We start from the raw sequence: 24,919 nt of genomic DNA on the forward strand, positions 1-24,919 counted from the left end.
ATGCGTACCTGTAGTGAGCAGTTCACGCTCGCTACTTAAAACCCCAGTTGGGGCTCAGCTGAGCTATATTTGCTTGCTGGGAGAGAGCTTCTCTCTGGCACCACGAGGCTTTGCAGCTCGGGCTATGGGGGAGGGGGTCTCACGACTTGGATCGGCAGGTTTTACTTACAGATTTTATGCTGTGTTCTCGGGCATTCCTCCCAATTCAAGTTGGTGTATGATGAGTGGATGGTCTTGTTTGTCCCCCCGTAGTTATTCTGGATTATTTACTAGTAGTTTCTGGTTTTTTGTAGTTGTTCCAGGGGGACTACTTAGCTTCCACTCCTCTCTATGCCGCCATCTTCAAATGCCTCCATAGGTGAATTTTACCAAGCATTCCAAAAAGAATTAACATCAATTCTGCTCAAACTCTTCCAAAATACTGAAGAGTATGCTGGTTTGAATCTATTATATACACCACAGAAGCCACATTCTTTTAATCCAATCTTGTGGGGGCAGACCTAATCTTTTGATTAGTTTGTTTCCATGGAGATGTGACCCCACCCATTCAAAATGGGTCTTAATTAGTTTACTGGAGACCTTAAGAGAACTCAGTGAGGGAGAGAGAGCTCAGAGCTGACACAGACCAAGACGCTTAGAGAGAAAATGCCCAGAGACATTTTGGAAACAACCTTTGAAACCAGAACCAGGAGAGAAGCTAAGAGATGAAATCCAGAGTTTGCCCCAGAGAAGCTAAGAGAGGGCCCCCAGATGCCCTAGGAGAAACAAGCAATGATGTATAGGGCTGAGAGATAGAAACTAAGCAGAAGCTAAACCTGGAAGAGGCCCAGCAGACTGTGACCATGTGCCATCCCATGTGACAGAGGAACCCCAGATGCCATCGGCCTTTCTTCAGTAAAGGTATCCTCTTGTTGATGCCTTAATTTGGACACTTTTATAGTCTTAGAACTATAAATTTGTAACCTAATAAATCCCCTTTATAAAAGCCAATCCATTTCTGGTATATTTCATTCCAGCAGCTTTAGCAAACCAAAACAAAGAGGGAACACTAACTGAAACTCATTCTATGAAGACAACATCACCCTCATACAAAAGCCTGATAAAGACACAAGAAAATAAAACTACGGACCAATATCACTAATGAATATAAATGCAAAAATCCTCAACAAAATATTTGTAAATCAAATCCAACAGTACATTAAAAGAATTATATACCAGGACCAAGTGGGACTTATTTATTCCACATATGCAAGGGTGGTTCAACACAAGAAAATCAGTTAATGTAACATACCACATTAACAAACTGAAAGGGAAAAATCACATGATCATTTCAATTGACACAGAAAAGGCATTTGACAAAATCCAGCATTCTTTCTTGATAAAAACACTTTTAAATATAGGAATAGAAGGCAATTTCCTCAATATTATAAAGGGCATATATGAAAAACCCACAGCTAATATCATTCTCAATAGTGAGAGACTGAAAGCTTTACCTCTAAGATCAGGAACAAGACAAGGATACCTATTGTCACCACTATTATTCAACATTGTACCAGAAGTTCCAACTGGAGCATTTAGGCAAGAAAAAGGCATCCAAATTGGAAAAGAAAAGTAAAACTTCCACTGTTTGTAAACAACATGATCCTGTATTTAGAAAGCTCCCAAAAACCTACAAAAAAGCTACTGGAGTTAATAAACAAGTTCAGCAAAGTGGCAGGATTCAAGATCAACATGCAAAAATCAGTAGTGTTTCTATACACTAGTATCAAGCTATCTAAGGAGGTAATCAAGAAAAAAAATTCCATTCACAATACCAACTAAAAGAATCAAATATCTAGGAATAAACTTAACCAAGGTTTTAAAAGGCCAGCACACAGAAAACTGCAAAACATTGCTAAAAGAAATCAAACAAGACCTAAACAAATGGAAAGACATTCAATGTTCATGGATTGTAAGGCTAAATGTCATTAAGATGTCAATTTTGCCTAAACTGATCTACAGATTCTAGGCAATATCAATCAAAATTCCAACAGCCTACTTTGCCAAAACAGAAGCTAATTATCAAATTTATTTGGAAGGGAACAGGGCCTCAAACGGGCAAAAACGTCTTGAAAAAGATCAATGAAGTGAATGACTAATGCTTCCTGACCTTGCAGCATATTATAAAGCCACAGTGGTTAGAACAACATGTTACTGGCATAAAGACAGACATATTCATCAACGGAATCAAATTGAAAGTTCAGAAATAGACCCTGAGGTCTATGGTCAATGAATTTTGACAAAGCTCCCAAGTCTACCCAACTGGGACAGAACAGTGTCTTCAATAAATGGTGTTGGGAGAACTGGATATCCATATCTAAAAGAATGAAAGAGGACCCCTATCTCACTTCCTATACAAAAATTAACTCAAAATGGATCAAAGACCTAAATATAAGAAACAGTGTTCTGGTTTGCTAATGCTGCCAGAATGCAAAACACCAGAGATGGATTGGCTTTTATAAAAGGGGGTTTATTCGGTTACACAGTTTCTGTCTTAAGGCCATAAAGCGTCCAAGGTAACACATCAGCAATCAGGTACCTTAACTGGAGGATGGCCAGTGGTGTCCGGAAAACCTCTGTTAGCTGGGAAGTCATATGGCTGGCAACTGCTCCAGAGTTCTGGTTTCAAAATAGTTTTCTCCCAGGACATTCCTCTCTAGGCTGATGGTCCTCAAAAATGTCACTCTTGGTTGCTTTTGGAGTATTTGTCCTCTCAGCTTCTCTGGAGCAAGAGTCTGCTTTCAAGGTCCGTCTTCAAAATGTCTCTCATCTGCAGCTACTCTCTCAGCTTCTGTGCATTCTTCCAAGTGTCCCTCTTGGCTGCAGCAAGCTTGCTCCTTCTGTCTGAGCTTATACAGTGCTCCAGTAAACTAATCAAGGCCCATGCTGAATGGGCAGGGCCATAAATAACTCCATGGAAATTATCCAATGAAAGACCTCGCCCTCAATTGAGTGAGCACATCTCCATGGAAACATCCAATCAAAAGTCTCCAACCCGATCAACACCAATAAGTTTCCAGCTGCATCAACAATAATGGCATTTTGGGAGACATAATACATCCAAATCGCATAAACAGTAATATAAACTCCTAAAAGAAAATATAGGGAATCATCTTCATGACCTAGTGATGGGCAGTAATGTCCTAGACCTTATACCCAAAGCACAAGTAATGAAAGAAAAAACAGATAAATGAAATCTCCTCAAATTGAATACTTTTGTGCTTCAAAGAACTTTGTCAAGAGGATGAAAAGGCATCCTATTCAATGGGAGAAAATATTTAGAAACCACATATTCAATAAAAGTTTAATATCCAGGATCCTACAATTTAACAATAAAAAGACAAACAACCCAATTAAAAATGGGCAAAAGACATGAACAGACATTTTTCCAAAAAGGATATACAAATGGCTAAAAAACATATGAAAAGATGTACATCTGCAATGCTGCAGATCTGCAACACTGTAAATTAAAATCACAATGAGATATCTTTTCATACCTGCTAGAAAGGCCACTATTGGAAAAAAAAAAACCATAAAACTTTAAGTGTTTGGAGAGGATGTGGAGAAATAGGTACAATTATTCACTTTTGGTGGGAATGTATAACGCTGCAGCAGCTGTGGAAGACAGTTTGGTTGGTTCCTCAGTTAACTAAATATAGAACTGCCATATGATCAAGCAGTTCTGCTACTAGGTATACACTCAGCAGAACTGAGAGCAGGGACACGAACAGACATTAGCACACTGATGTTCATAACAGCATTATTGTCAATTTCCAAAAGATGGAAACAACTCAGGTGTGGTTTAAAGGGAAAATTTAGGGTCATATATGTTACTAGAGGGAAAGCCAGAGGATGAAACATGGGACTGTATAACATGGTGAACCTCTTCAGTGTGAAAATATTCTAGAATTGATTGTAGTGATGAATGCACAAATCCATGAATATACTAGAAAATGGACTGTATGTTATATGAATTTATCTCAATAAAACTTCTATGAAAAAAAAACGAACTTTTTCAAGCACAGAATCCTTCTGAATTGTAACTAAGCTGCAAAACTGCAGGGTTTGACTGGACAATTTGGGGGAGTGGGATGGGGTTGGGGAACGGGACTTGCATTCAAGGAGCCAAGAGAAGAGCTGTAATTGAAGTGCAAACTCTTATAACTTATATTAACTTGAAGAAAACCCTTGAGAAAAGAAAGTCGTTTGCTTGTGAGGAGCACCATCACATAAAGCAGACTGGAATGTCCTTGGAAACTTGTCAGAGAACACATACCTGGAATGTGCTCCTCATAATTTTTTCTTTACTTGCAATACTTTAAATTTTTAATCATTTGGAAATTAGCCATAAATATATCTTTTTCTGCTGTATAATACTGCTTCTACTGTGAATATTTCCTATTTCCCCTACCCACATGTTCAGCTTATGAATTCATTGGTATTTTCTACAGTAAGTAAGGCATAAGGTTGACACTGTAGGGGGATACAATATTTTGCCAACAGATATGATAGGCAAATGTGCTAAATCTAAGCTAATTGCTAAATGTACTGATCTGTACATGGGAAGTAGTTACATAGAGTCTTCCTTGTAGCCATGCATTTTTCAAAAGAAAGAAGGCATCTGCAGGTGTGGCTCAGAGGCCTATGCATGCATAAAAGCTACAAGCATGATTTTACACTTCATGAGATTTATAACCAAGGGAGTTCATCAATCCACATACAATATTCCACTAGTTTTCTTTGCAAAATACTAGCCATTTTTCTACTCTAACCAACTGTTTCAACTCATTAGTGAAGCTAAATTAGATGCAATTATTCCAAGATTTGGAAGTTTCAGGAACATTTGTATTAGAGTCTGATTACATCTGTCCATGTTTATGACCGATATAAAAATATTAACATATAAGCAGTCTCCAAGTTATACAACCAGCATCCTCCAATAAAGACCAACTTTTTCCCCTCCTTCTCCTCCTATTTAGTGGCCAGGGACCCCTGGTCAATAACTTGAAAAAAAAAAAGGGGCAACTGTAAGAAATCTGATCTGCTCAGAAGGAAGTCTCCTTCTGAGGCAGAATAGAATAGAGCATCAAGGCTGATCTTCTATTCAGCTTCACAAATTTCATGGGACTAAAAATTTCCCCTAAAGCTCTGAAACCTCTCACAACCATAAACATTTGTAAAATCATGGGCCCAAAGCAAATTCTTAGTTAATGACAGAAAGCATGGGGTCAAAAAGGTTGTTAAACATCTGCCCAAAGACAAATTTTAGATACCTGATGGCAGGTCACAAGTTTCCATAAGCTATCTCTGTCTGGAACAAAGAAGACACCTTGGACTCCAAAGGTCAAGATAAGAAAATCACTGTAAAACTTTCCCATGTAACAGGCTAACCCACTGCCTTCTCCCTTGAACATGTCCACATCATATCTTTAACGTGTGTTCTTTCTCTCTTTCTTTAATAAACTTTACTACTTATTCCTACTGGCCCCTCTGATCTCTAAATTCATTCTGCAACGAAAGTCCTGAACTGGAACAGGGTTCTGCCTGGCACTGTTGCCAGCAGGGCAATGGTTACACTTCCTTCCTAGGAACAAGTCATATAGCCCCAACAATACCTTCCCCCAATGATATCTTCCCCCTACAACTCCTCCCCCCACCCAAGGTTGCCCAGTGAGTGTGTCATATTCACAAGAACTTGCCCAAATTCCACTCACTTGAGATTCTCTTGGGTTAAAAATGCTTATCTCACAAGGAATAGAAATGTATCTGTGTTTTATACAAATATCTTAAATTTGACCTCTCTTTTCCTAAAATACAACTGTCTTGGGAGCATTAGAGTGCTGGTACAAGGAGGTGGTATTAATTTTGAACACAGAATATTTTCATGGGATAGGGCAAGCCTAGGGTAGTATCACAAGGTACAGCCCTAGGATAAACAAGAAGGCATGAGAATCTGGGTAAGGACAACATCACGTGATAAGATAAAACCCACCTATTTCACAATTTTGCCCAGGCCAGCCCTACATCTGGAAAAAGTACAACATGGCTTTCTGTTCTAAGACTTCTGGATATTACTAGAAATACTAAAATAACAGTATATCAAATGGAGGTAATGTAGCAATTATAAGCAAGACCAAGAAGTTAGCTAATTCATACAATATTGTTTGTATAGAAAAATCTATGCTATTTCCAAACTATCTTGAAACTGAGTATAATGGAAACCATGCATTTAAGTTTAATAGAAGCACTGTGCTAAGCATTTTCTCAGCATCCTCCTGTAACAACATTTCTATAAGATATGTACTGTTCTTACCCCTATTTCACAGTAAAGTAAAACATACCAAACTAAGTGACTTGATTGAGACTACACAGAAAAAATAAATGGCACAGACAAACTCAAACCAGATCTAATTCTAAATTCCATACTCTTTCTACTGTGACCTATTGTGAAATGATACAAATTAACTATGTTCACTCATTCAGCAAATATATGTGAACCTGCTATGTGCCAGGCACAAACACCTCAGATACATCAGTTAACAAAATAGAGATCATTACCCTCACATAGCTACATTCCTGCAAATACAACTGCTCATCACATAAGACCTCTTCAATCATCCCTATATTCTAAATAATGTTGCCAATTTTTTCATATTCCTTCAATGTCAGTTTGTGCCACTCAAAAGCCATTAATGAAAGAATCTTGGGGATCTGAAGGCTCTGCTTTCATTTTTTTATGATCTCAGAGACATCCTCAAACAACAGTCTTACTTTATTTCTAATAGTGGAATCCCTCAGTATGTCTCCTGATAATTCTATGATAAGCTCCAAATTAACAAATTTCCATGTTCCAATTATTCACTAACCTATACTGATCAATTCTTTATTCATTGATACCTACTATAATTTAAAATTGTTAATTGGTAAAAAAAAAAAAAAAAAAAAAAAAAAAAAAAAAAAAAAAAAGGTAAAACCAATAAAGAGAAGAAAAAGGAAAGCCTTCATATTTTAACTCAGAATTTCAACTAAAGGCATATTATTTAGCCTGGTTAACTAAGATTTTGTTACTCATGTACACATTCATTAAACCTCTGATTTGAATTCAAACAAGTCAGATAATACCTGTCACAATTTCAACTACACAGGCTTTTCTTGCAAATTTTGAGACCCTGGCAACACACTGTTTCTCTCTCAATGGGGTTGCTTACTGTCCATGCTTGCCACTCAAACACCCAGGTTACTTTTGCGAAACCATAAGTCATAAAGATTCTCCAATATATAATCTAAACCCAAAGAAGAAAGACAACTAATAAACTATTTGACAGAAATTCTTTAAAGGAAAAAACAGACTTCAAAAAGAAATCTATTGCATTAAATTAGTATTAAGCATTTTTTTCTTTAAAAGTTAAGCTGTCAGGTTTCCCTAAAATAAAGTTTAAAGGCATCCTTCAAATATAATTATTTAGCAGTCTACAAGATTTAACCTTTTATTACAGCTAAACTTTTGTATTCTTCTGCAGCTTCTCTACATATACACAGATGACAAAAGTACCTTCGATAAAGAGCTGCAGAAACTAACAAGGAAAAATCCTAGAATAAAGCCATCTTACTCAGTAGACAGAGTAATTCAAAACTAAAAAGAACAAGTATGCTAAAAGGATTGTCTATATAAATTACCTGCCTCACTGAAGCATTCTTATCAATATTAAATATCAAATATTAAATAGTGATATTAATATCAAAGAACAGACCTCAAAGATCATATTACAAAAATGTTCCACAAATAGTAACCAGAGTCATCGTCACTCCCTGGAAACCACTTAGAAAGAAAACCCTTTTCAAATAGGGGAAGGAGGAAAAAAACAAGTTTGCCTTTAAAAAGTATACAACAAAGCAAGTTTCAACATTCAAATTCTTCATTTAACTCTATCACTCTGTTATCAATTTAAAATTCTTTATCCGATTTAAATGAAAGCTTTGTAATAATGGCTAGCTAGTAGGCTCATTTCTTCTTTTAAAAACCATCTCATTTAAATGTTCATATAATACTGTCAGATGAAAAAAGTAAAAAAAACAGCAAATACGAATGGATTCTGTGTTTTTTTTAATGTATGTTACTGCACATGCTTTAATTATCTTCCAGAAATGAGGGTGCTGCCTTTCTTCAAGGTCCTTAACAACATCTCTCAGGGAACTCGAATACATCAATTGGAACAAAGTAGATTATGCAGCTATTCTAACGTTACTAAATAGCTTGAAGGTTATAGAGGATCATTTTACATACAGGCATAAATAACATGTTTATATGTATGCTGTGTGTGTATGTATAAAATAAATGTGTATATGTATAGAATAAGTATGATATGTATAAAATATAGAATATAGGTGATAGACAAAAGTCTGGAAGGTTATAAATAAAACATGAACAGTGATTACCTCTGGGTGATATAAGTATACCTAATTTTAAGTTTCTACTTTGTTATCTATCTTTTATAACTTATTTGCAATAAAGAAATCTAGAATTTTTACTTTTATATTCCACTGAACTGATGTCAATAGCCAAACTCTTTCCTAACAGAGTATACCATCCAAATTCCACTAAGGAACAATATTTATCAAGTTCTCCACCAATTTTATAATTATCAACATTTCCAAGAACTCTGGTAAACTCTTTCTAAAAAAGAAAAGAAAGCTAAATATGTATTAATTTAATATATATCTTCTTTCAGATACAGCAAATCAAATTCCTCATTTACCTTCATCATACATTTCTTCTACTAAATAAGCCTCTGCTCGATCCTTCAGAGCATTCACATTGTCAGGTTCCATCTGTAAAACTTCAGAACATATTCTAATAGCTTCAACAGGCTTCTCATCCTAAAAGTAAATGTTAGAAAAGTAAATCTACGGTTGTTATTCCAAATGTTAAGTTTTTACACTTCTGGCAATGAATTATTACCTTAGAAAAGCAGTGGCAAATCCTTTCTTTTGATCGAACTGTATATTCTGAAACACTTGGCTCTGTTTTCATTACAGATTCATATTTGCTGGTTGCATCTGTGTATCTGTTAAATGAGCAAATAATGAGTAACAATGAAATTCTATTTCCAGAGCTGTAAAAAGGATACATTGTGCTTCACTATTTATTGCTCAGTCAATCCAATGGAATGAGAATATGCCTTCAAACAATGCTTTTACCTTATTAATCTAATATAGTATGGAAGGCATTCTCTGCAGTTAAGACTTAGGAGATAAAACACAGAAAAATGTTATGGAAAAATCAAAGCATTACCTGTGTGTACCCAACAAATAAAATGATGAATATCTTTATAGGAAAACCTTCATGAATTTGAAACAGAATAAAACATATTGTTAAAGTCCAGCTTTAACAATATGTTTTATTCTGTTTCAAATTAACACTTTCAGCAAAACAGGGATCAAGTATTATTTCTTGGTAAATATACTCTTTTGTGAAATAACAACCTATTACATGTCATTTTATATGACTGCCAAAACTTTCCAACTTTTCTAGCTTCCTAAGAACAACAAAAACTACTTCATATTTTTTAAAATTGAATATACTGATAAAAACTGCTAGTCATGTTATATATTATGTAACTTTCCTCAATAGTGGCAAATTAAAATATTTATTTATATGCCATAGTGGCATATTTCCAATGTGCTACAATTTTCGCATTTGAATGCTGCTGCATTAAAACACGAGGGAGGGAGAGAGGAACCTCAGATGGCGACCAGGTGAGACAGAGAAAACAACACCTCCGTGGAAAACACCAGATAAAAAACCAGAAAGGACCCAGAACACCACTTCCAGAGTAGCACCAGCCGGACAATTTCTGCTAAAGCCACAGGGAACATGCGTTTGGTGAAACCAGGAGTCTGCATTCTGAAATGAGCGAGTAGAAGGCTGAATCCCTTGGCCACGCTGTGGTGTGGGGAAATGTTGGGTTGGCATTTTTTAAAAAAAAAAAAAAAAAAAAGAAGCCCGGGAACAGCTGCAGATAAGACGGGAGCGGTCTGGACTAACGCCTCGGTGTCTGGGGTGGAGGATACCCCTTCCCACACCCACTGCTGATTCTCTCCGGTCCAGGGAAACAAAGGGGAGACATACGACTTGCAGTCGTCTCCCCAGCGGGCGGGGCTACTCCTGCCCAGGGCCGAACACACAGCACAGAGCCGAGCCAAGAAACCCAGCCTGACAGGGAGTCTTTCCTGCAGCACCGCTCACACGACACAATATCAGCCGTGGATAGTGGCCTTGAATACACCCACGGCTGATTGTCCTGGAGCTGGGAGGGCGGAGCTGTGTGGAAAGGGGAAAGTTAATGCATCCCATTCAACCGTCTCTGAAGCGGGCTGGAAATGCCCCTACACAGCCCGGCCCCCAGGGCTTCCCTGGAGGCCGGCACTCACTCGTGACGTGGCACGGCCCTCCCCCGCTCAGCAGAGGTCCTGGAAAAGCACAGCAGGGAGGGGGGAACCGCTCAGAAATCCCAGGGAACCTACGCCAATACCAAGGACTTTTATGTCAGTGGCAGAGAACAGCCTTCAATCTCCGGGAACACCTGGGAGGTTTGATTGTTAAACCTGCCCTTCCTCCCTAACTGCTCAGGCACATGCCCCTCATTGAGGACAGATAGCACCAAAACACACCCAAATTCAGTGCACCAATGGACCCCAAAAGAATCAGATCCCCACATACCACAAAGTTGGGGAGAACTGACTTGAGGGGAATAAGTGACTCATGGATGCCATCTGCTGGTCAGTTAGAGAAAGTGCATGTCACCAAGCTGCAATTCTAACAAATTAAAGATCAATAAAGCAAATGCCAAGAGGCCAAAAACAACAGAAAATCTTAAAGCATATGATAAAACTAGACGACATGGAGAACCCAAACCCAAACACTCAAATCAAAAGATCAGAAGACACACAGTTCCTGCCAGAATTAATCAAAGAAATACAGACAGGCAATGAGAGCATGGTACGGGATATAAAAGACTTGAAGAAGAGCATGGCACAGGATATAAAAGACATAAAGAAGACCCTAGAATACCATAAAGAAGATATTGCAAGAGTAAATAAAAAAATAGAAGATCTTATGGAAATTAAAGAAACTGTAGGCCAAATTAAAAAGACTCTGGATACTCATAATACAAGACTAGAGGAAGCCGAACAACAACTCAGCCTTCTCAAGGAGCACAGAACAGAAAATGAAAGAACAAAAGAAAGAATGGGGGAAAAAACTGAAAAAATCGAAATGGATCTCAGGGATATGATAGATAAAATAAAACTTCCAAACTTAAGACTCATTGGTGTCCCAGAAGGGGAAGAGAGGGCTAAAGGTCTAGAAAGAGTATTCAAAGAAATTGTTGGGGAAAACTTCCCAAACCTCCTAAACAATATAAATACACAAAGCATCAATGCCCAGCGAACTCCAAATAGAATAGATCCAAACAAACCAACTCCAAGACATATTCTGATCAGACTGTCAAATACTGAAGAGAAGGAGCAAGTTCTGAAAGCAGCAAGAGAAAAGCAATTCACCACTTACAAAGGAAACAACATAAGACTAAGTAATGACTACTCAGCAGCCACCATGGAGGCAAGAAGGCAGTGGAATGACATATTTAAAATTTGAGAGAGGAAAATTTCCAACCAAGAATATTTTATCCAGCAAAACTCTCCTTCAAATTTAAGGGAGAGCTTAAATTTTTCACAGAGAAACAAATGCTGAGAGAGTTTGCTAATAAAACATCTGCCCTACTTCAGATACTAAAGTGAGCCATACCGAAACAGAAACAAAGAAATGAAAGAGAGATATAGAGACTTTTAACAGACATATATAGAATATTACATTCCAGGTCACTGGGACACACGTTCTTCACTAGTGATCACAGATCTTTCTCCAGAATGGACTGTATGCAGGGACATAAAAACAAGCCTCAATAAAATAAAAAATAAAAAAATGAATTTGTTCAAAGCACATTCTCTGACCACAATGGAATACAAATAGAAGTCAATAAGCATCAGAGACTTGGAGAATTCACAAACACCTGAAAGATAAAAATGAGGAGGAGATGAAAACATTCCCGGACAATCAAAAGCTGAGGAACTTCATCACCAGTATATCAGTCCTTAGCAGGCTGAAAGGAAGGGATACTAAACAATTGACTGAAACCACATGAAGAAATAAAGATTTTCAGTAAAGATCACATGGTAAATATAAAGACCAATACTACTGTATTGTTGATTTATAACTCCACTATTTACTTCCTACAGGATCTAAAATACATAAACTGTAATGATAAATCGGTGGTTTTGGACTCAATGTAAAATATGTAATTCTTGACAAGAACTACATAAAGGTGAGGGCATGGAGGAGTATAGGAACACAGTTTATGTGTCCTATGGAAGTTAAGTTGGTATCAAAGAAAAACAAGATTGTTATAGATTTAAGAGGTTAAATTTAAGCCCCATGGTAAACACAAAGAAAGTATCAAAGAATATGACCAAAGAGATGAAAAGTAGAGTAGGGGTTCCAAGAAGTGGGGGAAGGGGCAATGGGGAGTTAAGAAATGAGAGTAGGGGTTTTGGTTTGGGATGAAGGGAAACTTCTAGAAATGGATGGTCGGAAGGTGATAGCATTGCAACATTCTAAATGATTAATCCCACTAAAGGAATGCTAGGGAGGGGTGGAATAAGAAGATTTAGGCTATATATATCTTTCCACAATTGAAAAATAAATAAATAAATAAGACAGTCTAAATAGATGACAATTAAATGCCAAGGATGATCCTGGATGGGATCTGAAGTTGGAGGAGACGAGGCTCAAAGGGACACAGATGGGACACGAAAAAAAAAAAAAAAGGAAATATAGAATGTAAGCTTTATATCAATGTTGAATTTCTTGAACTTCTTAGCTGCATTTAATGAGATTGCATAAAATAATGTTCTTGTTCATGGGAAAGGTATATGTGAATTACATTGTTTGTTCAAAGATATGTGCAGCTTGCTCTCATATATTCAGAAGACAGAGCAATAGATGATGGATGTTAGGGAGGGAGGGAGAGAGGGAGGGAAAGAAAGAGACAGTGCTGTGACAGGATCTTAAAGGTGATGGATCAGGGTATCGGAGGAGGGGATTGGGGTACGATGGAGTTCTATGTATGGGGTTTGTACTGTTTTTACAACTGTTCCTGTAAGATTGAACTTATTTCAAAATAAAATTTATTATTAAAAAAAAAAAAAAAACACGAGGGAGGGAGGGAGGGAAAGAAGGAAGAAAGGAAGGAGGGAAGGAGGGAGGGAGGGAGGAAGAAAGACATAAGAAGACTAAAAGTTGGAGAGAAGAGGGTAGACCAGCTAGGGACGTCAAGCTGAGGAACAACATAGTTGTAAGTTCCCTGGGTTTTCTTTCTGTTTTATATATCCCAGCCTTGGAGCTAAACAATCCAGCATCCTGGAAATGCCAATGGACACTGAAATACCCTGCCCCTCCTCCAAAAAAATAAAAAATCTGTTCTTTCTCTCCAAAGATCACAAAAGAGCAGCCTTAATAGGCAGAAAAAAAATTGATAGTAACTGCTCTACTCCAGCCAAACACCACACAAAAAAAATCATGGTTCCACAGTTACACACCAGCAAAGGCAATGTGGGGAATGGGAGCCTACACTTCCATCTTCACAAGGCTGTAACAAGGCACCCCAATACACCCACCAAGATGGTGTCAAAGGTGGCCCCAAATAGGGAGACAGGATTTTTATCCACCCAGCCAGTAAAAAGACCTTCCCCTTCCCAGTGTCAGCAGTGGGCATACAGAGAGCCAGAACTCTCACACTCAACAGAAGCTAGGACCCCCCTACCCCCCCACTCCTACCCACTGAGTATCAACAAAGGCCAAGTAGGAAACTTCCACCTCCACCTGGCAGTAACAAGACAGCGCTCCCCTCCCCATGCTGAAACAATGTCAGAAAAAGCCAGCTAAAACAAAAGGTTTGGATAAGATCCAGAGTCTCATAATACAAAACAAAAATATCCCAGTTTCAATTGAAAATCACTCATCATACCAAGGACCAGAAAAATCTCAAACTGAATGAAGAAAGATAATCAATAGATGCCAACATACTTCAATGAAGCAATTACAAACATGCTTGAATCAAATGAAAAAAAAAACAGAAAACCTCAGCAGCAAAGAAACAGAAATACAGAAAAAATAACCAAATGGAAATTTTAGAGATGAAAAACATAAATAACCAAAATGAAAAGCTCAGTAGATGGTCTTAGCAGCACAATGAAGGAAACAATGGAAAGAATCAGTGAATTGGAAGCTAGAACAAGAGCAATCAACCAATCTGATAGAAAACTGAAAAAGAATAAAAATAACAAAGCTTCAGGGACCTAATAGGCTATAATAAAAGATCTAACACTTGCATCATCAAAGTTCAGGAAGAAGAACACAGAGAAGGCAGGGCTGAAAAAATTACTAGAAGAAATAGTCGCTGAAAACTTCCCAAATTTTATAGAGAAATAAGCTACAGATTCAAGAAAGTGAGCAAACCCTAAACAAAATAAACAAAAAGAAATCTAGGCCATAATAAAACACATATTTACAGCCTCCCCCTCCCCAGCCCCGAGGATCTGGGGGAAGGTGCAGATGTGTTGGACATCCTCACCGGGACTGGTGTTGATGTTGTCACAAACACTGAGACTGGCAGTTTGATGTGCTGAGCCCTCGAGCATGGGACTTGCCCTTATGAAGCTCATTACCACAAAGGAGAGTCTAAACTTGTATGTAATGGTGCCTGAGAGTCTCCCCCTGAGTACCTCTTTGTTGCTCAGATGTGGCCCTCTCTCTCTCTAACTGAGCCATCTCAACAGGTGAACTCGCTGCCCTCCCCGCTACGTGGGACCCAACTCCCAGGGGTGTAAATCTCCCTGGCAATGCAGAATATGACTCCCGGGGATGAATGTGGACCCGGCATCGTGGGACTGAGAGGATCTTCTTGACCAAAAGGGGGATGCAAAATGAGACAAAATAGTTTCAGTGGCTGAGAGATTCCAAATGGAGTCGAGAGGTCACTCTGGTGGACATTCTTATGCACTATATAGATAACACCCCTTAGGCTTTAATGTATTGGAATAGCTAGAAGTAATTACCTGAAACTACCAAACTCCAACCCAGCAGTCTGGACTCCTGAAGACAATTATATAATAATGTAGATTACAAGGGGTGACAGCGTGATTGTGAAGACCTTGTGGATCACACCCCCTTTATCTAGTGTATGGATGAGTGGAGGAATGGGGATAAAAACTAAAGGACAAATGGGGTGGGATGGGGGGATGATTTGGGTGTTCTTTTTTTCACTTTTATTTTTTATTCTTGTTCTGGTTCTTTCTGATGTAAGGAAAATGTTCAGAGATAGATTGTGGTGATGAACGCATAACTATGTTATCATACTGTGGACAGTGGATTGTATATCATGGATGATTGTATGGTGTGTGAATGTATTTCAATAAAACTGAATTTAATTAAAAAAAAAAAAACTAGGCCAAGATTCATCATAATTAAATTTCTGAAAACTAAAGGCAAGGAAAAAGTATGGAAATCAGCCAGAGTGAAACTATACCTAACTTTATGGGGGGGGGGGGGAATAACAATGACATTGGATTTCTCATCAGAAACTGTGGAGGCCAGAAAAAGTGACTATATTTTTTATGTGCAGAAAGAAAAGAATTGTCAACCGAGGATCCTATTCCCAGTGAAAATATCTTTCAAGAATGAAGGGGAAACCAAGACATTCTCAGATAAGGGAAAACTAAGCGAATTTGTCACCAGCAGATCCACCCTAAAGGAAGTTCTCTAAACTGAAAGAAAATGATAAAAGACAGAACCTTGGAACATCGGGAAGAAAGAAAAAACACAATTAAGCAAACATATAGGCAAATATAATACGTTTTCTTTCTTCAGTTTTATAAATTATGTTTTATGGTTGAATCAAAAATTATAACATTGTCTGATATGGTTCTAAATGTATGTACAGGAATTATTTAAGACAATAATATTACACACCGGGGAGGATAGGGGACGTAAAGGAAGGTAAGGTCCTATACTTCACTCAAACTAGTAAAATGACAATGGTAGAGTATAATAAGTTTACATAAATAATGCAATACTGAGAGAAAACACTAAAAAGCTATACAAAGAGATACACTCAAAAACATAGATAAAGCAAAATAGAATTGCAAAAAGTGTTCAAGTAAATGACGAGAATAGAAAAAATAGAGACTGAACAGAAAACAAAAAGAAAAATAGTAGACTTTAGCCCTAACATATCAATTAACAGCAAATGGACTGAATAGACTAAATAAAAGGCAGAGATTGGCAAAATGCATTAAAAAACATGACATAAATACATGCTGTCTATAAGAAACTTCAAATAAAATGGTAAAGATAAGTTGACAGTTTAGGTGGGAAAAAAATATACCATGCAAATATTTATTATAGGAAAGCAAGAGAGGCTATAGTATTAGATAAAACAGACTTCAGAGCAAAGAAAATTACTAGAAACAAAGACAGACTTTTAAAATGACAGAAGGATCAATCCACCAAGGAGACATAACAACCCAAAATGTATATACACCAAACAAAGCTCTCAAGAGTATTAAAAGACAAGCTAAAGAATGGGAGAAAATATGTACAAACCATATCTAACAGAGACTGGTATCTAGAATAGAAAAAGAATTCTCAAAACTTAACAATAAAAAAGCAAACAATCCAAATAATACATGGGCAAAAGTTATGAAGAGACCATTTATTGAAGAAAATACACAGATGGAAAAAAAATACCTGACAAGATGTTGAACATCATTAACCATAGAAAAATGCAAATTAAAACCACAATGAGATATCACTCACACCTATTTGTATGACTAAAATAAAAAATTGTGACAAGACCAAATTCTCTGAAGGATACAGAGAAACTAAATCAATCATATATTCACAGTGGAAAACAGTGGCAGTTTCTTTAAAAACTAAACATACAACTACCATACGACCCAGAAACTGCACTCCTGAGAATTTGTCGTAGAGAAATGAAGACAGGTTCACACAAAAACCTGTACATGACTGTTTATTTACAGCAGTTTTATTTGTAATAGCTAAAAACTGGAGAGATCCCAGATGTATTTCAATTGGTGAATGGTTAAGCAAACTGTGGTATGGTACATACATACCATGAAATACTATTCAGCAATAAAAAGGAAAGAATTACTGATATACACAACAACCTAAATGAATCTCCAGAGAATTCTGCCGAGTGAAAAAAGCCAATGAAATTTTACATGCAACATTCTTAAAAGGACAAAATTACAGAAATAGAGAACAGATTACTGGTTCTCAGAGGTTAAGAAGGGGGATGGGGACAGATGAAAAGTAGGTGTGGCTATAAAAGGGTAACATCAGGGATCCCTGTGGTGATGCAATTCTGTATCATAACTGTTATCAATGTCAATATCCTGGCAGTGACATTAAACTATAGTTTTGCAAGATGTTACAACTGGGGGAAACCAGATAGGGTGTACGCAGGATCTCTCTACAATTATCCCCCCCAAAAAACCTTTAATTAAAAAAAAAAAAAAACTTAAATTTATTTTAGAAATATAGCAGTATACAACTTTCTATAAAAGCCATTCACTGAGATAAAAAGGTGGGGAAGATGTAGATGCAGGGAGCTTCAGGACATACTTCCCCTCCAAAAACAACTGGTAGATAGGCAGAAACTGTTGAAAACAACAGTTCTGGGTCTCCAGAGGCCAAGGGAGCACTGTACAGCTTCCAGGAAAGAGTGGATAAGGAGAATAAAGCTGTGACCAAAATAAAACAAAAACAAAACTGGCCCTTTGGAAATGGATTACACCACTTTCATGGGCCCCTGACTCTGTTTTGATCAGTTACACATTGGCAATTCTAAAGATTTAGAATAACTTGAACCAAGTGTCAAAGCAGTGTCTTAACTCAAAGCCAATCAACACAAAAACCCGAGGCAAGAGAGAGAAACTGACTGTCAGAGTAAACTCATCAAGATAAGATGCCTAGAAATCAGCAAAAAATTACAAGCCATACTAAGAAAGTAGAAGATATGGCCCAATCAAAGCAACAAATTAAGAAGTCAGAGGACAGGCAGAATTTGGAATAACTAATCAAAGATGTTCAAACAAATCTCCTGAATCAATTCATAGAGATGAAGGAAAATATGTATAAAGAGATAAAGGACAGTAAGATGAAATTAGGTGAGCATAACAAAGAAGTTGAAAGCATGAAAAAATAACAGAGCTTATGGGAATAAAAGGCAAACTACAGGAGATTAACACTACACTAAAAAAATATACTAGAGGCATACAACAGCAGAAGAAAAGATCAGCAAATTAGATAACGGGACAGCTGAAATCTTATAGACAGAAGAACAGATAGAGAAAAGAATGGAAAAAATTGAACAGGGTCTCAGGGAACTGAATTACAGCATGAAGCCCACAAACATATGTGTCATGGGTGTCCCAGAAGGAGAAAAGAAGGGAAAAGGGGCAGAGAGAATATTTGAGGAAATAATGGCCAAAAATTTCCCAACTCTTATGAAAGACATAAATATACATGTCCAAGAAGCACAACATACTCCAAAAATAATAAATCCTAAAAGACCTACTCCAAGACACATACCAATCAGATTGCCAAATGACAAAGAGAAAGAGAATTATGAAAGTAGCAAGAAAAAAGCAACTCATCACATAAAAGTGATGCTCAATAAAACTCAACAAAACTAAATGCCATTTTCTCAGCAGAAAACATGGAGGCTAGAAGGCAGTGGTAAGATATATTTAAGGTTCTAAAAGAGAAAAACAAACTGCCAGCCAAGAATTCTTTATCTAACAAAACTGTCCTTCAAAACTGAGGGAGAGTTTAAGATATTCACAGATTAACAGAAACTGAGAGAGTTCATCAAGAGAAAAATCTACAACACAGCTTAGTGTTTCTATATACTAGTAATGAGCGGAAGAAATCAAGAAGAAACCTGCACTTACAGCAGCAACTAAAAGATTCAAATATCTAGGAATAAATTTAATCAAAGATATAAAGGACCTGTATACAGAAAATTACAAAATACTGCTTAAAGAAATCAAAGAAGACCTAGGTAAATGGAAGGACATTCCATGTTCATGGATTGGAAGACTAAATATCGTTAAGATGTCAATTCTACCCAAACTGATTAAATTCAACACAATCCCAATCAAAATTTCAACAGCCTACTTTGCAGAATTGGAAAAGCCAATGATCAAATTTATTTGGAAGGGTAAGTGGCCCTGAATATCCATAAACATTTTAAAAAAGAAGAATTCGGTTGGAGGACTCACACTTCCTGAGTTTAAAGCATAGGACAAATTATAGTAGTCAAAACAGCATGGTACTCAAAAGGGGATGTGAAATGAAATGAAGTAAGTTTCAGTGGCTGAGAGACTCCAAAAGGAGCTGAGAGGTCACTCTGGTGGGCACTCTTAAGCACAATATAGATAACCCTTTTTAGGTTCTAATGAGTTGGAATAGCTAGCAGTAAATACCTGAAACTATCAAACTACAACCCAGAACCCTTGAATCTTGAAGACGATTGTATAACAATGTAGCTTATGAGGGGTGACAATGTGATTGGGAAAGCCATGCAGATCACACTCCCCTTTGTCCAGTGTATGTATGTATAGATGAGTAGAAAAACGGGGACAAAAACCAAACCAAAACATAACAAAACAAAAAACCTAAAGGAAGAATGGGGGGGGGGGGACAATTTGGGTTTTCTGTTTTTACTCTTGCTTTTTTATTCTTGCTTTCACTTTTTCTGGTACAAGGAAAATGTTTAAAAAAGATTGGGGTGGTGAGTGAATAACTGTATGATGGTAATGTGATCAATGGATTGTGTACTTTGGATGATTGTATGGTATATGAATAAATCTTAATAAAAATAAATAAATAAATAAAAACAAAAACAAAACAAAAAACCAGCATGGTACTGGCATTAAATTGAGAGTTCGGAAATAGACCCTTACACCTATAGCCAACTGATATTTGACAAGGCTGCCAAGTCCACCTAACTGGGACAGAATAGTTTCTTCAACAAATGTTGCTGGGAGAACTGGATATCTGTATCCAAAACAACAAAAAAGCACCTCTACCTCACATGTTATGCAAAAATTAACTCAAAATGGATCAAAGACCTAAATGTAAGGGTCAGAAGAAAAAAAATCCTATTAGGGAAGCATCTTAAAGATCTTGTGATAACCAATAGTTTCTTAGACTCTACACCCAAAGCACAAGCAACAAAAGAAAAAAAAAGATAAATGGGATCTCCTCAAAATTAAAAACTTCTGTGCTTCAAAGAACTTTCTCAAGAAAGTGAAAAGGCAGCCTATACAACGGGAGAAAATATTTGGAAACCATATATCTGACAAGGGTGTAATATTCAGAATATATGAAGAAATTCTACAATTCAACAATAAAAAGACTCAACAATTTAAAAATGGGCAAGACTTAAACGGACATTTTTCCAAAGAGGAAATACAAAATGACCAAAAAGCACAGGAAATGATGCTCAACATCAGCAGCTAACAGGAAAATGCAAATCAAAACCACAATGAGATATCATTTCACACTTACCAGAATGCCCACTATAAAAAAAAACAAAAACAAGAAAACAGAACACTGCAAGTGCTGGAGAGGATGTGGAGAAATACGAACACTCATTCACTGGTAGTGGGAATGCAAAATGGTGCAGCAGCTGTGGAAGACAGTTTGGTGGTTCCTCAGCAAGCTAAATGTAGAACTGCCAAATGATCCTGTAATCCCTCTACTGGGTATATACCCAGAAGAATTGAAATCAGGGACACAAACAGACATTTGCACACCAATGTTCTTAGTGGTATTCACAATAGCCAAAAAAATGGAAGAAACCCAAGAGTCCATCCCTCGATAAGCAAAATGTGGTGTAAACATATGATGGAATATTATTCAGCAGTAAGAAGGAATGAAGTCCTGATGCAGGCGACAACATGGATGAACCTGGAGGACATTATGTTAACTGAAATAAGCTAGACATAAAAGGACAAATACTGTATGGTCTCACTAATGTGAACTAACTATAATAAGCAAATTCAAAGTTAGATACTAGAACATAGGTTACCAGGAGATAGAATTGGGGTAGAGAATAGGGAGCAGACACTTAATTTATGCAGAATTTCTATGCAGGTTGATTTGAAATGTTGGAAATGGATAGAGATGATGGTAGCACATTACTGTGAGTAAAATTTACAGTGCTGAATTATGTGTATGAATGTAGATGGAAGGGGCAGTTTTAGGTCATGTATTTTACTAGAAGGAAAGCTGGAAGAGATCAAACGTGTCTGTACATCATGAACCTTGTGGTGGATGATGTCTGTGGTGAATAGAATAAATACATGAATGTTCTTTCATGATCTATAACAAATGTATGTCACTATTACAAGGTACTAATAATAGGGTGGTATATGGAAAAAAATAGACCTAATACAAGCTACGGACTAATATTTTAGTATTCTTTAAACATAAATAAATCTCTTTTTTTGTTTCTTTAATGATAAGCTTATATGTCTGTCTCTCCCACACTAAACTATATGCTTAAGACCAAAAACTATAATCAAAGTCATTTCTGCACTCACAATACATAGCTCATGGACTGATACAGGAAACACACAATAAATATTTCAGAAAATACAAATAAATCTGCTGGTAAGCATACTGTCTAATTACTATTATTTATATTCTGCCTTATTCCAAAAACGTACAATTGTGGTAGTTTTCGCAAGGCCCAGTGTTATCCAGAATATTCTGCTCTCAAGGGTTAAGGAGTAGCAGAGCAAACCGTTCAATTGTTCTGTGTGCCACAACCAGACATATAAGGAAACACTGGATGTTCTGGACAAGCATTATCTTACCTGCCATCTCTGATGAGCTCTTCAGCTGACTCAATCAGCTTATTAAGTTTTTTTACTTGTTTATAATGTGCAAAACACCTTTTATGATCCTGGTCAAGTTTAAGACATTCACGAACTTCACTGGTCATGCATTTAAAAAAGGGAAAATACCACAAGTCAAAATAATTAATAATGGTTTTTCCAGACCAAATACAGAAATCACAACAAAAGGTATTTTATGTTTGTAACAAGCAAACAAAACGTACTAACTTAATATTTACCATGTAGTTTTATGTGACATAATACCATGCACACACTTTTTATTTCAAATTAAAATGATTTATGTGATGTTATATATTTACTCCTCCACTTTGTTTATGCAAACATAACTTCCTGTTTATTTTAGTAAGCATACTTGAAAATAAATGGTAGAATTACAATAACTTAGTGATAGTACCAAGTATATGCATGCACATAGAATATAAAAATAGCCTTGACCACAATTTTATTACTTTATAATTAAATTAAAATATAAATTACATTTATAAATATATATTAAATTATAATATAAAATTATAATCACTTAATAGTTGAAATTATAAAGATGGGAGTGATTATCTTACTGTCAACAAAAGAAAGACACTCAGATGTATATGTCAATAGAACTGACCTCAGGGACAGTTCATGGTCTCCTAGCTGGTAGTACAGTTTGCTGATTTTATAAAAGGCCTCAGTATTATCGTTCTTCAATTTGGATGCAGCTTTTAAGTCGCTTATAGCTTTCCTAGGTTCCCCTTCTCTTATAAAACATTCAGCTCGAAGTTCTCGTAGTTCTGCATCCCAAACACAAACCTTGAGAAACAGGAGAACTAGACTTTAAGAAACAGCAAATTATGCATCCATCCTTGCAGCCCAGATATTTTACCTACATTTTTTGTCATCAGAAAACATTCTCAATTATTGTGACAACTTCTATATTGTAAATAGTATATAACTGACACAATTTAGATGTGCAAAAAAAGGATAACCAACTCAAAATAACTTCTCTAAGAGTATCTTAAATAAATCTTACTGGAGGAAAGGACAATAAATATGCCCTTTTCCTACCTCTTTTGATTATACAATTCAAAAACTCTGAAAATAAGAAAATACAGCATTTACTATTAGACTGTTGTTTCTAGTGAATATTTGATTTTGAAGAGAAAATTCAATAAACATTTTTTAATCAACATTTCTAGTGTCTATTCAAAACACAAAATCGAGGTTCTAAACTAGCAAAATATTTTATTCCACTAACTAAATGAAATTCTCTTTTGTAAAATGTCACCTCTTTGAAATTAAGTTGTCATATCAAAGAAAGAAAAGAGAAAAATAATGTGAGAAGTTAAAAGGTTGAGGTTTCGCCACACCTATTTTATCAATAAGTCCACAATTTTTAATAAGCTTATTAATATCCTTTAGAACAGAAACCCAAAAGCTCACCAAAAAGGGCTACGGAACTATCTTTACATACTTTTTAGAGCTGTTCGAAAGTAGTGTCAACTTTTCACATATATTATGATATTAAAATCAATATTACACATAAATATCATGGACAATCCCATTTGCTAGGTTAAAACAGATATTTTAATTACTGAAGATAAAAATAATTTTATATTTCTCTAATAAAGCATTAACAAAGTAATTTAGCAAAATGTATATTCCATGGAACCACCTCATATAATTTTATCTGTAAAATGATCAAAGAAATATCCATTCTACCTACATACAAATTTACTGCCAAGATTAAATGAAACTTTCATTAAATTAAATGAAAACACAGTGAAAATGGCAAATAAATACAAAGTTTGACTGTATCTATGTAAGCATTTTAGTAGACTTCCTTTTGAGGCATTTGTCATTAAATCCATAAGAGGTGAGATAACTCTGAACTCAAGTTTCCTATAAGAAACCCTCTGGATACCACCAACTTTCTACCATCCCTAGAAATTTCTCACTCTAAACATTCCTTCCAAACTTCATTTTTCCTTTTTCTACCACCAACTCTTTCATCTTTTAACCCACTCATTAACCTCTGGTGCTTTGCTCCCCACAAAAAAAACATAAAACTAAACCAAAATAGCAAAGCAAATAATGCACCAAAATATGTAACTCCCACTCCATAGTACATTCTATATTTTCTGGTACCAAATTTTGTTTTATGTAAACATGACTTTTCACTTAAAGCTGAAAGCCCAAGAACCAAAATGAGTTAATCCTGTCTATATTTCTTGTGACGTATAACATGTCAAAGTAAATAAATATTCCTTCTTTATAGTAAAAAGCATTTTAGTGTCCAGCTTGTCAGTGGCAGCATCTAAGAAACTTACCTCTAAAATCTTATCAAGGAAGGTTATAGCAGCAGTATAATCTGCATCCTCAAAAGCATAAAGTGCTTGTGAACGCAAGCGTTGCATTTCATCAGATTTTATAAGTTGGGACTGGGCTTCCTTCTCTTCGTTTTCACTTGGATTCGATTTGAGCTATAAGAATAGTAAGAAATTAAATGGGCATTTTAATTGCTTAAATCTAACATCTATAATATAGACAAAGATCTACTCATGCCACATACTTAAGTTCACTGGGGAAAACGAGTAAAAAGACACTGACAAAACTGGCTTGTCCAATGACTTACTCCCGGAAGCTAATCACCATGAGAAGCAAGAGTGAAGGCAGCTTTATTTCCACCAATATGTTATACATGAAAGAGCAGTGAATATAGACTCAAAATACCTGGGTCCCCTGAAAGTTACCACACTTAGGAATGTGAAAGGGTAGAGGAGAATGAAGTAAGGAGAGCACCTTCCTCACTTCCTTACATACAGTTCTGCAAAAC

At 36.3% G+C, this 24,919-nt stretch overlaps 1 protein-coding gene across 1 annotated transcript in view; it reads right to left on the reverse strand.

Moving 5' to 3' along the window:
• Positions 1–24,919, reverse strand: part of DNAJC3 (DnaJ heat shock protein family (Hsp40) member C3) — a 132,059-nt gene that overhangs the window by 35,036 nt on the left and 72,104 nt on the right. Inside the window, exons 5-9 of the mRNA XM_037799693.1 lie at positions 24,414–24,566; positions 22,715–22,896; positions 22,066–22,185; positions 8,999–9,104; positions 8,796–8,916 (exon numbers count right to left, since the gene is read on the reverse strand). Of these exons, the coding sequence (XP_037655621.1) occupies positions 8,796–8,916; positions 8,999–9,104; positions 22,066–22,185; positions 22,715–22,896; positions 24,414–24,566 (682 nt within the window). The remainder of the gene's footprint in view (positions 1–8,795; positions 8,917–8,998; positions 9,105–22,065; positions 22,186–22,714; positions 22,897–24,413; positions 24,567–24,919) is intronic.

Source organism: Choloepus didactylus, chromosome 12, assembly GCF_015220235.1.
Source record: "Choloepus didactylus isolate mChoDid1 chromosome 12, mChoDid1.pri, whole genome shotgun sequence".
Lineage (NCBI taxonomy): Eukaryota > Metazoa > Chordata > Mammalia > Pilosa > Megalonychidae > Choloepus > Choloepus didactylus.